The sequence below is a fragment of the Penaeus vannamei genome, chromosome 14, assembly GCF_042767895.1.
Source record: "Penaeus vannamei isolate JL-2024 chromosome 14, ASM4276789v1, whole genome shotgun sequence".
In the NCBI taxonomy this organism is placed as follows: domain Eukaryota; kingdom Metazoa; phylum Arthropoda; class Malacostraca; order Decapoda; family Penaeidae; genus Penaeus; species Penaeus vannamei.
This window is the reverse complement of record NC_091562.1, coordinates 3,110,329-3,122,828: the sequence shown is the minus strand read 5'-3', so window position 1 is coordinate 3,122,828 and position 12,500 is coordinate 3,110,329. Positions and strand designations below refer to the sequence as shown.

At 40.3% G+C, this 12,500-nt stretch overlaps 1 protein-coding gene across 2 annotated transcripts in view; it reads right to left on the bottom strand.

Moving 5' to 3' along the window:
• Positions 1-4,165: 4,165 nt before the first annotated feature.
• The window catches only part of LOC113820716 (uncharacterized), a 14,996-nt gene continuing 6,661 nt past the window's right edge, over positions 4,166-12,500 (bottom strand). The window contains exons 11-20 of one of the 2 annotated variants that reach the window (XM_070129625.1): positions 12,440-12,500; positions 11,897-12,007; positions 11,616-11,768; positions 11,319-11,466; positions 11,032-11,151; positions 10,192-10,265; positions 9,369-9,443; positions 6,292-6,414; positions 5,598-5,848; positions 4,166-5,318 (exon numbers count right to left, since the gene is read on the bottom strand). The exon at positions 12,440-12,500 is cut by the window's right edge and continues 154 nt beyond it. In XM_070129625.1, the coding sequence (XP_069985726.1) occupies positions 5,711-5,848; positions 6,292-6,414; positions 9,369-9,443; positions 10,192-10,265; positions 11,032-11,151; positions 11,319-11,466; positions 11,616-11,768; positions 11,897-12,007; positions 12,440-12,500 (1,003 nt within the window). In that variant the 3' untranslated portion in view covers positions 4,166-5,318; positions 5,598-5,710. Of the gene's footprint in view, positions 5,319-5,355; positions 5,506-5,597; positions 5,849-6,291; positions 6,415-9,368; positions 9,444-10,191; positions 10,266-11,031; positions 11,152-11,318; positions 11,467-11,615; positions 11,769-11,896; positions 12,008-12,439 lie in introns of those variants that run through there. The other variant, XM_070129626.1, reaches the window with a different exon arrangement.

Below are 12,500 nucleotides of genomic sequence, written 5' to 3'. Positions count from 1 at the left end.
CCCGCCCACACCCTCTTTCTACTTCCTCGCCCCCCCCCGCCCACACCCTCTTTCTCCTTCCTCGCCGTCTTCCCACACCCTCTTTCTCCTTCCTCGCCCCCCGCCCACACCCTCTTTCTCCTTCCTCGCCCCCCGCCCACCCCCCCTTTCTCCTTCCTCGCCCCCCCCCCCCGCCCACACCCTCTTTCTACTTCCTCGTCGGCCGCCCACACCCTCTTTCTCCTTCCTCGCCGTCTTCCCACACCCTCTTTCTACTTCCTCGCCCCCCCCCCCGCCCACACCCTCTTTCTCCTTCCTCGCCGTCTTCCCACACCCTCTTTCTACTTCCTCGCCCCCCCCCCCCGCCCACACCCTCTTGCTACTTCCTCGCCCCCCGCCCACACCCTCTTTCTCCTTTCTCGCCGTCTTCCCACACCCTCTTTCTCCTTTCTCGCCGTCTTCCCACACCCTCTTTCTCCTTCCTCGCCCCCCGCCCACACCCTCTTTCTCCTTCCTCGCCGTCTTCCCACACCCTCTTTCTACTTCCTCGCCCCCCGCCCACACCCTCTTTCTCCTTTCTCGCCGTCTTCCCACACCCTCTTTCTCCTTTCTCGCCGTCTTCCCACACCCTCTTTCTCCTTCCTCGCCCCCCCGCCCACACCCTCTTTCTCCTTCCTCGCCCCCTGCCCACACCCTCTTTCTACTTCCTCGTCGGCCGCCCACACCCTCTTTCTCCTTCCTCGCTCCCCGCCCACACCCTCTTTCTACTTCCTCGTCGGCCGCCCACACCCTCTTTCTCCTTCCTCGCCCTCCGCCCACACCCTCTTTCTCCTTCCTCGCCCCCCTGCCCACACCCTCTTCAAAGTTACCCCCTGCCTGCTTCGCCCGCCCTTGCCTGTTCCTGCTGAAACTGTCTATCGGTCCTGCTTCCTCGTCGCTGCTGCCGGTCCAACCCGAAGCCCTGCGCAGAAAAGTAGAAATATCGCTGTTGTGAATTCCACGCATTTCGTGCAAATAAAACTTCTCCTTTTTAGTTTCCATCGCCGCATAGAAAATCGACCACATATTGCGCCTGACTCCATAGGGTACACACAGTCTGCTTGCACTCAGAAGCGATCATGTTCCTGCATACAAAATAGCAGTAACAAATTGCTATCCGCCCCGATGAGCGATCTCCTCACCTCTTGACAGATGGCGTTTTCTCGCGACATTCGAAGCTTCCGACAGATCCGGAGCACTCAACGACGTCAGAGGGGGAGAGAGAGAGAGAGAGAGAGAGAGAGGAGAGAGGAGAGAGAGAGAGAGAGAGAGAGAGAGAGAGAGAGAGAAAGGAATGGGGGAGGAAAGAAAGAGAGGGGAAAAGGAATAAGAGAGACAGATAGAAAGGGAGAGAGAGAGAGACAAAAGAGACAGACAGAGAGACACAACTAGACAGACAGAGACTGACAGACAGAGAGGGGGAGAAAGAGACAGACAGGCAGACAGAAAAAAAACATCTTTTACAACACTTAATATCCACATCGCGTTATCACTAATATAAATCGTTAGTGCTGTATCTCACGTCCGTTTAAAAAATAAACAGAAAGTACACCTGAAAACATATTCACATACACTTTTACCCATAACGACCCGTATCGCCACGTCCTTGGCACCATCTAAACCCAGAGAGAACACCCTTTGTTCGCAAGAAACGATCCAAGCAGATCTGTAGCATAACACCTGTGCCAGTGAGACGACTCCTTTGTCCCTTTTGATCACCGCTCTCGCCCGCCCCCCTAGAATGAACAAATGGAAAATCTCGCCCGCCCCCTAAAGATGAACAAATGGAAAATCTTAGTTCTAAATCTGAAACATGCCCTCCCAGCGATTACCCAAATCACTTACCCTCCTCATCTGTTCCTTTGGTTTAATGAAACGTCACGCGCAGTGCCATTTCAGTAGGGAGTTTTTAGCCGGGTTTTGGTCTCCCCTCGCGGTGCACTTTCTCCTCTTCCTCTTCCTCTTCGCGATCTTCTTTTTCCCCGTCTTTGCCCTCCTGTAATCTCGCTCCTTCGTTTCTTTGTTCTTCGGTTTGGGTCGTCCGGTTTCCTTCTCACTTACTGTCTCTTTCTCTCTCTTCCTCTATCTCTTATTCTCTCTCTTCCTCTTCCTCTTTTTTTTCTCTTCCTCCTTCTCTCTCTCTCTCTCCCTCTCTCCCTCTCCCTCACCCCTCCCTCCCTACCTCCAACCCCTCTCTCCCTCCCTCTCCCTCTCCCTCTCCCTCTCCCCCCCCCTCCCTCTCCCTACCTCCTCCCCTCCCTTCCTCTCCCTCTCCCCTCCCTCCCTCTCCCTCTCCCTCTCCCTCCCTCCCTCCCTCTCTCTCCCTTCCTCCCTCTCCCTCCCTGCCTCTCCCTCCCTATCTCTCCCTCCCTCCCTCCCTTTCCCTCCCCTCCCTCCCTCTCCCTTCCCCTCCCTCCCTCCCTCCCTCTCCCTCCCTCCCTCTCCCTCTCTCCTCTCCTTCTCTCCCTCCCTCCCTCCCTCTCCCTCTCCCTCCCTCTCCCTCCCTCCCTCCCTCCCTCCCTCTCCCTCTCTCGTACATCCAATCCATAGTTATTTCTCCCTACCGATTTATTCCCTTTTAATCCCGACGTTCCGACGAGTTTTATGAAATACAATAAATATGAAACCTTCACCATTTCATTTCATTCTTGTTTCATAGTATGACCTGCCACGTCAACACCGACACAAAGACTTATTGATTCGGAAACAATTAACGTGGTTTAATCAAATTTAATATGAAACGATGGAGGTTTCTGATAACTGTAATATATATGCACCCACGCTTCGACTGGACCCTCGCATACATACACTTATACATACATACACGCAGAAATATGGAAACACACGCACGCACACAGACACACACACACGGACACACACACACGCACGTACACACACACAAACAAACAAACAAAAAGAAACACACACACACACACACACACACAAACAAACAAACAAAAACAAACACGCACAAACAAACACACGCACACACACCCACATAAGATATACACATATATTCATAACATACACACACACACAAGCACAAAAAACACACGCACACACACACATAACATATACGCATATATTCATAACACACACGCACACACACACACACACACACACACACACACACACACACACACACACACACACACACACACACACACACACACACACACACACACACACACACGTACACACACACAAGCACAAAAAACACACGCACACACACACACATAACATATATGCATATATTCATAACACACACACACTTACACACACAAGCACAAAAAAAACACGCACACACAAAAAAAACACGCACACACACAAATAACATACGCGCATTCACGCACATATACGCACAAACACACACTCCAACACACACACCCACATAACATATACGCACATATTCATACGATGCTCTTCTCCATTTCGTTAATAATCTATCAATCCATTCAACCTTCCACCTACTTAATCACTCCAACTCCCTCTCCCTCTCGAGCTGCTCCCTCACCGCCAGACGCGAAAGAATACTGGAACTCAAAACCCATCTGGAGCTTAAAATAGACACCCCGGCTGTGAAAATAGGATAGTCGCCCCTAAATTTTTTTGACGTCGATCGACAATTGAAGTTTCGTTTTTCTTTCTTGGCTTTTTATTTTGGTTTTGATTTTTTTTTTTCTTTTTTTTTTTTACTTCTTTATATAATGGACGTCTACGGTTTGATGAAATGAAAGCATGTGCTATGGGAAGGGCATGTTGGAATAACGTCATAAATTACGGACAAATTGCGATTGTAGTTTTGGAACTATTTTCTCTCTCTCTCTCTCTCTCTCTCTCTCTCTCTCTCTCTCTCTCTCTCTCTCTCTCTCTCTCTCTCTCTCTCTCTCTCTCTCTCTCTCTCTCTCTCTCCTTCTTTCCTTCTCTCACTCTCTCTTTTATAATTCAATTTCATTGACAAATTTATTCCTCTCCTTTTTTCTTTGTTATTTTCATCTTCCGTTTTAAATATCAGTTCCATAGAGCAGCAATCAGCTGATTATTTCCACACGTGTTGCTTTCGGTTAGTTTAAAAAGTTCGCATACATTTTTGTATTTCAACGTGTTATCAAAATAAACAATGGACTAAATAAAATCCATCCATTAATTCTATTCAAAAATCCTTTATTACAAAAATATCAATCCCTGTACAGTCGTGGTGGTGATGATGGTGATGATGATGATGGCGGTGATGATTATGATGGTGGTGATGATGATGATGGCGGTAATGATGATGAAGATGGTGATGATGATGACGATGGTGATGATGGTGGTGGTGGTGATGATGATAGTCATGACTGTAATGATGATGGTAATGACAAAGATGATGGACATCCTTCCCTGTTCCGGTTGAGTCGTGGGTAGCTTCTGCAAGGACGTTCAATCCCTTAGTGCCCGTAGATCGATGTATCTCTATGGTGAACTATCGATATCCTTCTGCAGTTCCGACGTCAGCATGTGATGTAATTATTTCTGAGGCAGCGACCTTTCGCAACAAAAATGCAAGGAAAGTCTGCTGGGTCTTGCATTGGCGGCTTTTGTGTTGCAAGGTCATTTCTGCTGGACATCCTGCTCATCAGAATGCCAGGTCCTCTATTTCTATTTAAGGAGACCTTCACCGGGGATATTCGGAGAGGAATCCTGTTACATTTTTTTTTGCTTTTTTTCTCAGTGCCACTAAAACCCGCCATATTTTGTAACGTCCATTTTCCAAGGAATGGAAGTTTCCCTGTACATTCGCCTACACTGTCTTCTCTCCGGTCATTACATCTGCTTCGCTTTTGAAACATTTTTGTTGGTGAAACTTGACTGATTGACTTCAACGAATTCCCCTCGGCCGTCAGTTTTCATCTTGAAATAGAACACGGAACATATCGGTCGTGAGTTTGAACAACAGGATACACTCCTATTTTTTCAATTTACTGGAACCCATAACCTCAGAGACCAAAAGCAAAATCATATCATCTTCTCTGTATGGCTGACGAAGGAATCTACGGAGAAAAGCTGACTGAGGTGTTATTCTGAAGTTACATACAAAATAACATCAAATAACGGTCCAATATTCATCAAATAACGGTCCAATATTCTATAAGAGATCCAAGTTCTCGTCACGCGTTTGTTCCTTTCGCAGTTATCTTTCAACGGCATCTGAAGAACCATGTTTCCCTTGCTGAATGCCATGCCGTGTTATACAAACGAGTTTTAGAGCACACTTCCGTTAGGACAAGGGGACGTCCGTACGCCTCATCTTGGGAGCGCAGCTGTACAAAGGAGAAATGTGGGTTAGTTGATACTCAAAATCAAAATCCTTGGGAGCGCAACTGCACGGACGAGAAATGTGGGTCAGTTGATATTCAATCCAACAAAATCAAACCAGAAACACTTTCCAGAACAATGACTTAATTCACTGACTTCTGATCATAACTCTAGTTCTGCTGCAATTCGCAACTGCACGGAAGAGAAATGTGGGTCAGTTGATACTCAACCCAACAAAATCAAACCAGAGACTATTTTCCAGAACAATAACTTAATTCACTGACCTCTGATTATTAACTCTAGTTCCGCTGCAATGCGTAGACCAGAGTCAGATAAAGACACAGGACTCTGATTGGTCGCCTCCGCCAAGCACCATATCCCAGATTGCCCCGAGCTTTCAATCAGCACAGGATACATTTATGGTAACGTGTCCCCTGCGTGTCCCTTGCCCGGCCTCTTCCACGTCCAGCGCGTCATCAGCCATGACAACCAGACTGCCTCCATCACTCATCTCGTATATTGTGCTGACTGTGGTCTGGAACACAGAGAGAGAGCGAGCGACGATTGAGAAAAGGTCAGCGATTAGTACGGCCATAATATTTATATGACGTGACATAAAGAATAGATATACCTATTTGTCTGTCTGTTTGTCTATGCTTGGCTGTGTCTGTCTGTCTGTCTGTCTGACTGAATAACAAACTATCAATCTATTAATCTACCAATCTACCAATCAATTATCTATATGTCTATACACACAAACACATATTTATATATCTATGTATTCGTATATTTTGTATAAACATATTCATACAGACATACTTACATGTTCATACATACATACATGTTCATACACACAAACACACACACACACACACACACACACACACACACACACACACACACACACACACACACACACACACACACACACACACACACACACACACACATATATATATAAGGTAAAGTCTCCCTTACCTCTCCCTCCAACAATCTCTCGTCGATTTCGTCCTCCATAGATTCTGCTGCGCCAAGGTCCTCCTCCACCACCTCGTGAGTATATTGTTCACTGCCAGAAAGCCCGTCCTCAACTTTATTTGGCTGGGGAGGGAAGAGAGGCAAAGAAAATGACACTTTATCTGTGATGAAAGGTAAAGAGAGGCAAAGAAAATGACACTTAATCTGTGATGAAAGGTGTAAAGAGAGGCAAAGATAATGACACTTAATCTGTGATGAAAGGGAAACATCTTTAGTGTTAATGACTAAATGTTTAAATGTTATGAGGAAAGGGGGCAAGAGGGTGGGGGGGACGGGGGGGAGTGAGAAGTCGAGAAAGTTCCGGAGAGGAATGCTCAGAAAAACATTTTCTTGCACGTGTCAAAAATGGCACTCTTTCATGCCACTTCTCTTAGGCCTTTAACCGGGATGTGGCAGCCCTTACAATTAACCGTTCTAATTAATCACTAATAGATTTTTTCTTTCTTTTTTTCTGTCCCTATTAACACTGCTCTTTTCTAAGTCTAATATTTTGCGAGGACCCAACCAGGATTGCGGAAAAATTATTATTCGTGTATATAAGCTTCAGCATACCTCTCGTATCAACCCGTCCACTTTATCATTATAGATACGTTGGGAGAAAATAGGGCCAAGCAACAATAAAATCACCATCTGCATATAAATCTTCACCAAATATAAACTAGGATGAAACTGAAAACGCGCTGGTCGTTTTGTGCGGAATGCTGTTGCACTTCTAACTGTATATTCTGAATTGATACAAACAAACAAACAAAATAATGAGATGGCCAATACACAAAATTCAAAAGAATGGAAAGAACACAAAATTGAAAATTGTCAATATTGCGCGTTAATTTTCTATCACTTTTCATTAGTGGAACGCCAATACAAAAAATAAAATACTTCCGTGCTATGACGTTTTGGTTTCCATGTACCAGAAAAATGTATATATTTCACACCAAATATAACAGCCATAAAATCACTTAGATTTTTCTTTCTTTCTTTTTTCTGTCTCTATTAACATTGCTCTTTTCTAAGTCTAATATTTTGCGAGGACCCAACCAGGATTGCGGAAAAATTATTATACGTGTATATAACCTTCAGCATACCTTTTATAGTATATCAGAAACTAACAAAAACATACAAAAACGTGTTAGAGTTTCTAATCTAAAATACCTATTTTGATTACCCCCATAAAATAATATCTCTCTTTTAATCAGCACAGAAACATTTACAAAAATCAATGGTAATGATACAAAAACAATTTAGTAGCATTCCAATGGGTAGAGAAAGTTACCTAGCCAGCAAGCGAAATGCATCTTTATATATCTGAGGTCCCATCCCACTCGCCCTCGTTTGGTTCCCACCTGAAACTTACTCTTAATACTCTTATTGCGCAGCAAAAATACACACGCAAGTACATAATATAAACATGAAAAAAAATGTAACACGCGCAAATACATAATATAAAAATGAAAATAAATGTAACACACGCAAATACATATAAAAATTAAAATAAATGTAACACACGCAAATACATAATATAAAAATGAAAATAAATGTAACACACGCAAATACATATAAAAATGAAAATAAATGTAACACACGCAAATACATAATATAAAAATGAAAATAAATGTAACACACGCAAATACATAATATAAAAATGAAAATAAATGTAACACGCAATAATTTTACGGACATTTCATCGAATCAATTATCGCAGCCTAAGAGCCACGATGGCCTAACAAGCAATTAACAAGCGGTCATTAACGGTACTTGTTTACGGCTTCTCATATTCCACTGAGTAATTCTATACCGTCTTTTCCGAGGTATTACAGGGTGTTCTGCTACAGGGAACGTGGGGTCATCTTGGGCGGAGCTTAAACATTCCGGGATAGAGTCATACTGCTCATATCACCCGAAAATTAAAAGAAATAATAATAGTTATTATCTTTACTTCCCAATGAAAGAAGATATATTTCTTTAAGAAGGGTCCTACATATGCAAAAAAAATAATAATAATATTAATAATATTCGAATATCATTTTAATGAAATAATCTATAAAGATGAATCAGCTTGCGAATCATTATATTTTTTTCCTTTCAAAACTGATATGTAAATAACATTTGTAAACATTATATTTAGCATTCAAGAAAGCAGACAAAGTACAAATCCACCAGACTTATCCCTAACACATTCTTTAAATATACTTTTTCAAACAGTTCTGATTAAAAGTAGATTAACAATAACCTTTATCTAACAATTTTGTCATTATAACGTCATATGTGAGACATGTCGAAATGAATCCTTTTTCATTGGTCTGCGCTTCTGCAATTTTATGGGAAACATATATAAGAAATTGTGTTCCTTTCTTTTTTTTTTGCGCCTGATAAAGTCAAGAATTTCGCCAACATTCATGTAGTAAATTACCTCACTTAAGATATTATTGACTATGTGCAAAGGAAGGCCATGATAATGCGTAAATAGTAAAATATACGATAAAGCGATGCAAAGATTACTCGGAAACTGTTTGAATGGAAATTACAAGTTCATATATAACGTATTCAGCCGCCGTTCGAACGAAAGTAGTCGAAATAAGAGTAATCGAGGAAAATACGTATCACAACTGTTTGTTTAGCGCGTGACCGTCGCTGTATAAGTGCTTTTCAGTTATTAAACACCACTGTATATTCTCTACAGTTCCTACCACATATTTCTTTTCAAATAAACTTCTGGTTCTGCAAATCTTTTAAACTCTCTATCACCCATTGCCTTTCACTCTGAATTTTCTTCACCTTATGTTTGAAAACGTCGCCTGTAAACAGCTTATCTATTGAAACAGCTTATCTATTGAAACGACGGATGTAATACTACAGACTCTGGGGTGATATCGAAGGTGGAAACGCGCTGGGAAATACGGCTCTTCAAGTGTCTCTATATTAACTATATATTAACTCTGAACGGCCCCTCGCTACGGCATGTTCAACCATCTCATTTACTCTAATGCCATTAATACTTATGAACTTAAAATTCTTACTTGCAGAGCTGCTGAGCTGGATTTCGAATCGGCTTCCCTGACCTTGTGGAGACTACATACTTGGCATTTGTCAACCTGAAAAGGGTAAAGATGCTCTGATCACGATCTTTCTCAATATCTTACAGTTAGAAAGAACAGAATCTTATTTCAAATGAAAATAAGAAAACTATTACATTCACGTATGCATTCATACATACAAATATCAACTTTCCTTCCTTCCTTCCACTCATCCATCCTTCTATTCATCTATTCATAAACATTCCATCCATCCACCCGTCTATTCAACTTTCCATCCATCCATCTACCTGTCTATTCATCAATTTTCCATCCATCCATCCTTCCATCTATCTATCCATCTATCCTTATATCTATTCATCCATCAAACTTCCATTCACCCATCCATCCATCAACCTTCTATCCACCCATCCATCCATCTACACATCCATCCTTCCATCTATTTATCTATCCATCCATCCTTCCATCCATCCATCAACCTTCCTTCCATCCATCCATCCATCCATCAACCTTCCATCCACCATCCATCCTTCCATCCACCCATCAATCCATCAACATTCCATCCATTATCTATCTATCAATCTTCCATCCATCCATCCATCTATCCATCCATCCATCCATCCACTCAACCATCTATCCATCCATTTTTAACAACCATCCAGTAATTACAGTACAACAAATATATTAAGTTAGGAAGAATCAGAAAACCTTCAAACATTCATATGAACAAATTGGCCGTTTTTATACAGAGAGAATAATGAAACATTTTGTTTTATGCTTCTAGTCAAAAAGAAGGGAAAAAACTTACATTTTCTTGAGCATATTCACTCAGGTCAGTCCAGTAACAGTTTTCCAAAAGCCGTCTCACTGTCTCAGCCTTTGCTGCATTAGAAAAAAATATATATATGAATAACCCATTTTTTAATATGTATATGAGAAACTGAACAGACTAGCCCAGATAAGGAAACATAATATGGGAGAAAAAAGACATGTTGAATTGTAAGTAAATAAATCCATAAACTCATTTTCTTAATATTGATAACCAATTGACCCCAGGATTGCATGTTCACAAGCTGTCTGTTACTATGTCTACCTGATCTTGCCTCTCTACCCCATACCTTGAACTTTCACAAAGAAAAGTTTTAATTTCATTACTATTATTACCGTTCATAATAATGATGATGATTATGATAATAATGAAAATGATAGTAATAATAATAATAATAATAATAATAATAATAATATTAATAATAATAACAATAATATTAATAATAATAACAATAATAATAATAATAATAATAATAATAATAATAATAATAATAATAATAATAATAATAATAATAATAATAATAATAATAATAATAATAATAATATTAATAATAATAATAATAATACCAATAATAATAAGTATAATAATAATAAGTATAATAACAACAGCAATAAATATGGTAACAACAGTATTAGAAAGGAATGGGCTAACATACATGGTCAAGTAGGCATAGTAATCAACTTCTTGGAGACTAAGTGCTTGTAACGAAACAAAGCCACACGGAAAGTGCATGTCACTAATACTAATGGGTTACTTCCCTCTTATCCATATTAAATCTAGAAAAATAATATTTGATGGAAAGAGCTACCAAAAACTCACTAAAATGTTGGCCCGACTTTAGAATATGAGCTTCATTAAAAGCCTTGAGCTTTTCTTCCTCAGAAGCAGGAACAAATCTTCTTTCATAACCAGTCTTTCCTCGATAGTACATCAATCCATCTGACACAGTATAAAAAGATAAATACACATTAGACATATATAAAAGCTGGTTCATAAGATACTTTTGATTTTTTCATGCATTTCCAAAGGATTCTAAAAATTCCAGTAAAATTAAATATAACAAAATGTTTCTCATAGATTTCAAAAGCAAAAAGCATTTGTGCCACCTTCCATCATAAACTCCTTAGCAGATTTCCTTATACTCTTTTTTCTATGGAGGGGCACAGCACGAGCATGTGTTCCAGTCTCTAAATAATGTCGAATATGACTGAGGTGTTGGTACCCTCCTTCTCCCTTTGTAACCAACACACCTGCCTGAATTACAAGAACTCAACTTAGTTATTAGAGTATCAGAGGATCTTATAGTATAGTAACACTTGAAAGTATATTTACTTCATGTCTTGTGTACCTTTTATACAATTGTGCAAAGTACAATCCTTATAACAAAGAACAATAATACTGACCACAACATCAACAGTATGGAACTTGTGGCATTCAAGGTCTGGCATAAGAACATAATACTCTGTCTGAAAATTAACTGCCTCGATGTCTCCTCTCACTGCATCTATGATCCTCTTGCGATTTTTTTCTCTTTCAGCTGGTGTGTTATGTTGAATCTAAAAATCAATTATTTGTGAGCTTGCAACCAGTGGGCACTATTTAACAAATATGGAATGATCAGTGTATAACAGTATTGTAAAAGAATATATAAGAGATATATATTTATATTACATATCATACTTGCCTTAAAACCTGGTAATCTAAGAATTCTCTTAATGTGTACCTTAGCTGGACACCCCATTTTCTTAGTGTCATACATTCTATTTCTTCTTTTTATAACAGCAATTTCTTCTTCCTGTGTGTGAAAAAGTTCCGATAATTCTGGCAAAACATTACCAAAATAACTTTCACAAAAATCCACCACTAATATATGATACCCTATACTGGTAGAGATGCATCAAAAATATCCATTGCAGACCAGTTGAATGTACTATGATGAAGTTGGTAAGTGCTGTGCATTAAATGATTATGTATGCCCGATTATAAGTTCATACATTGTAGATTACAAACAAGAAATACTAATCGTCCTCATACATCTAAGTCCAGGTCTCCCCTGTAACATGGGCTCTTGATTTTTGACTAATTACCTTGGTATACTAATTATCAAAGCTTAATCTTACTAAAAATACATTCATTCATTTATTCATTTACATAATCCAGCTTTCATTCAGGAGCATTAATAAGTGTGTAAAAAATAGGTCTAATTAAACAAACAAAGATTCACTACCTCTATCCTATCCCTTCGTGCAGCATATCTCCTCTTGTTCCAAATTCCAGTATCCATTCCT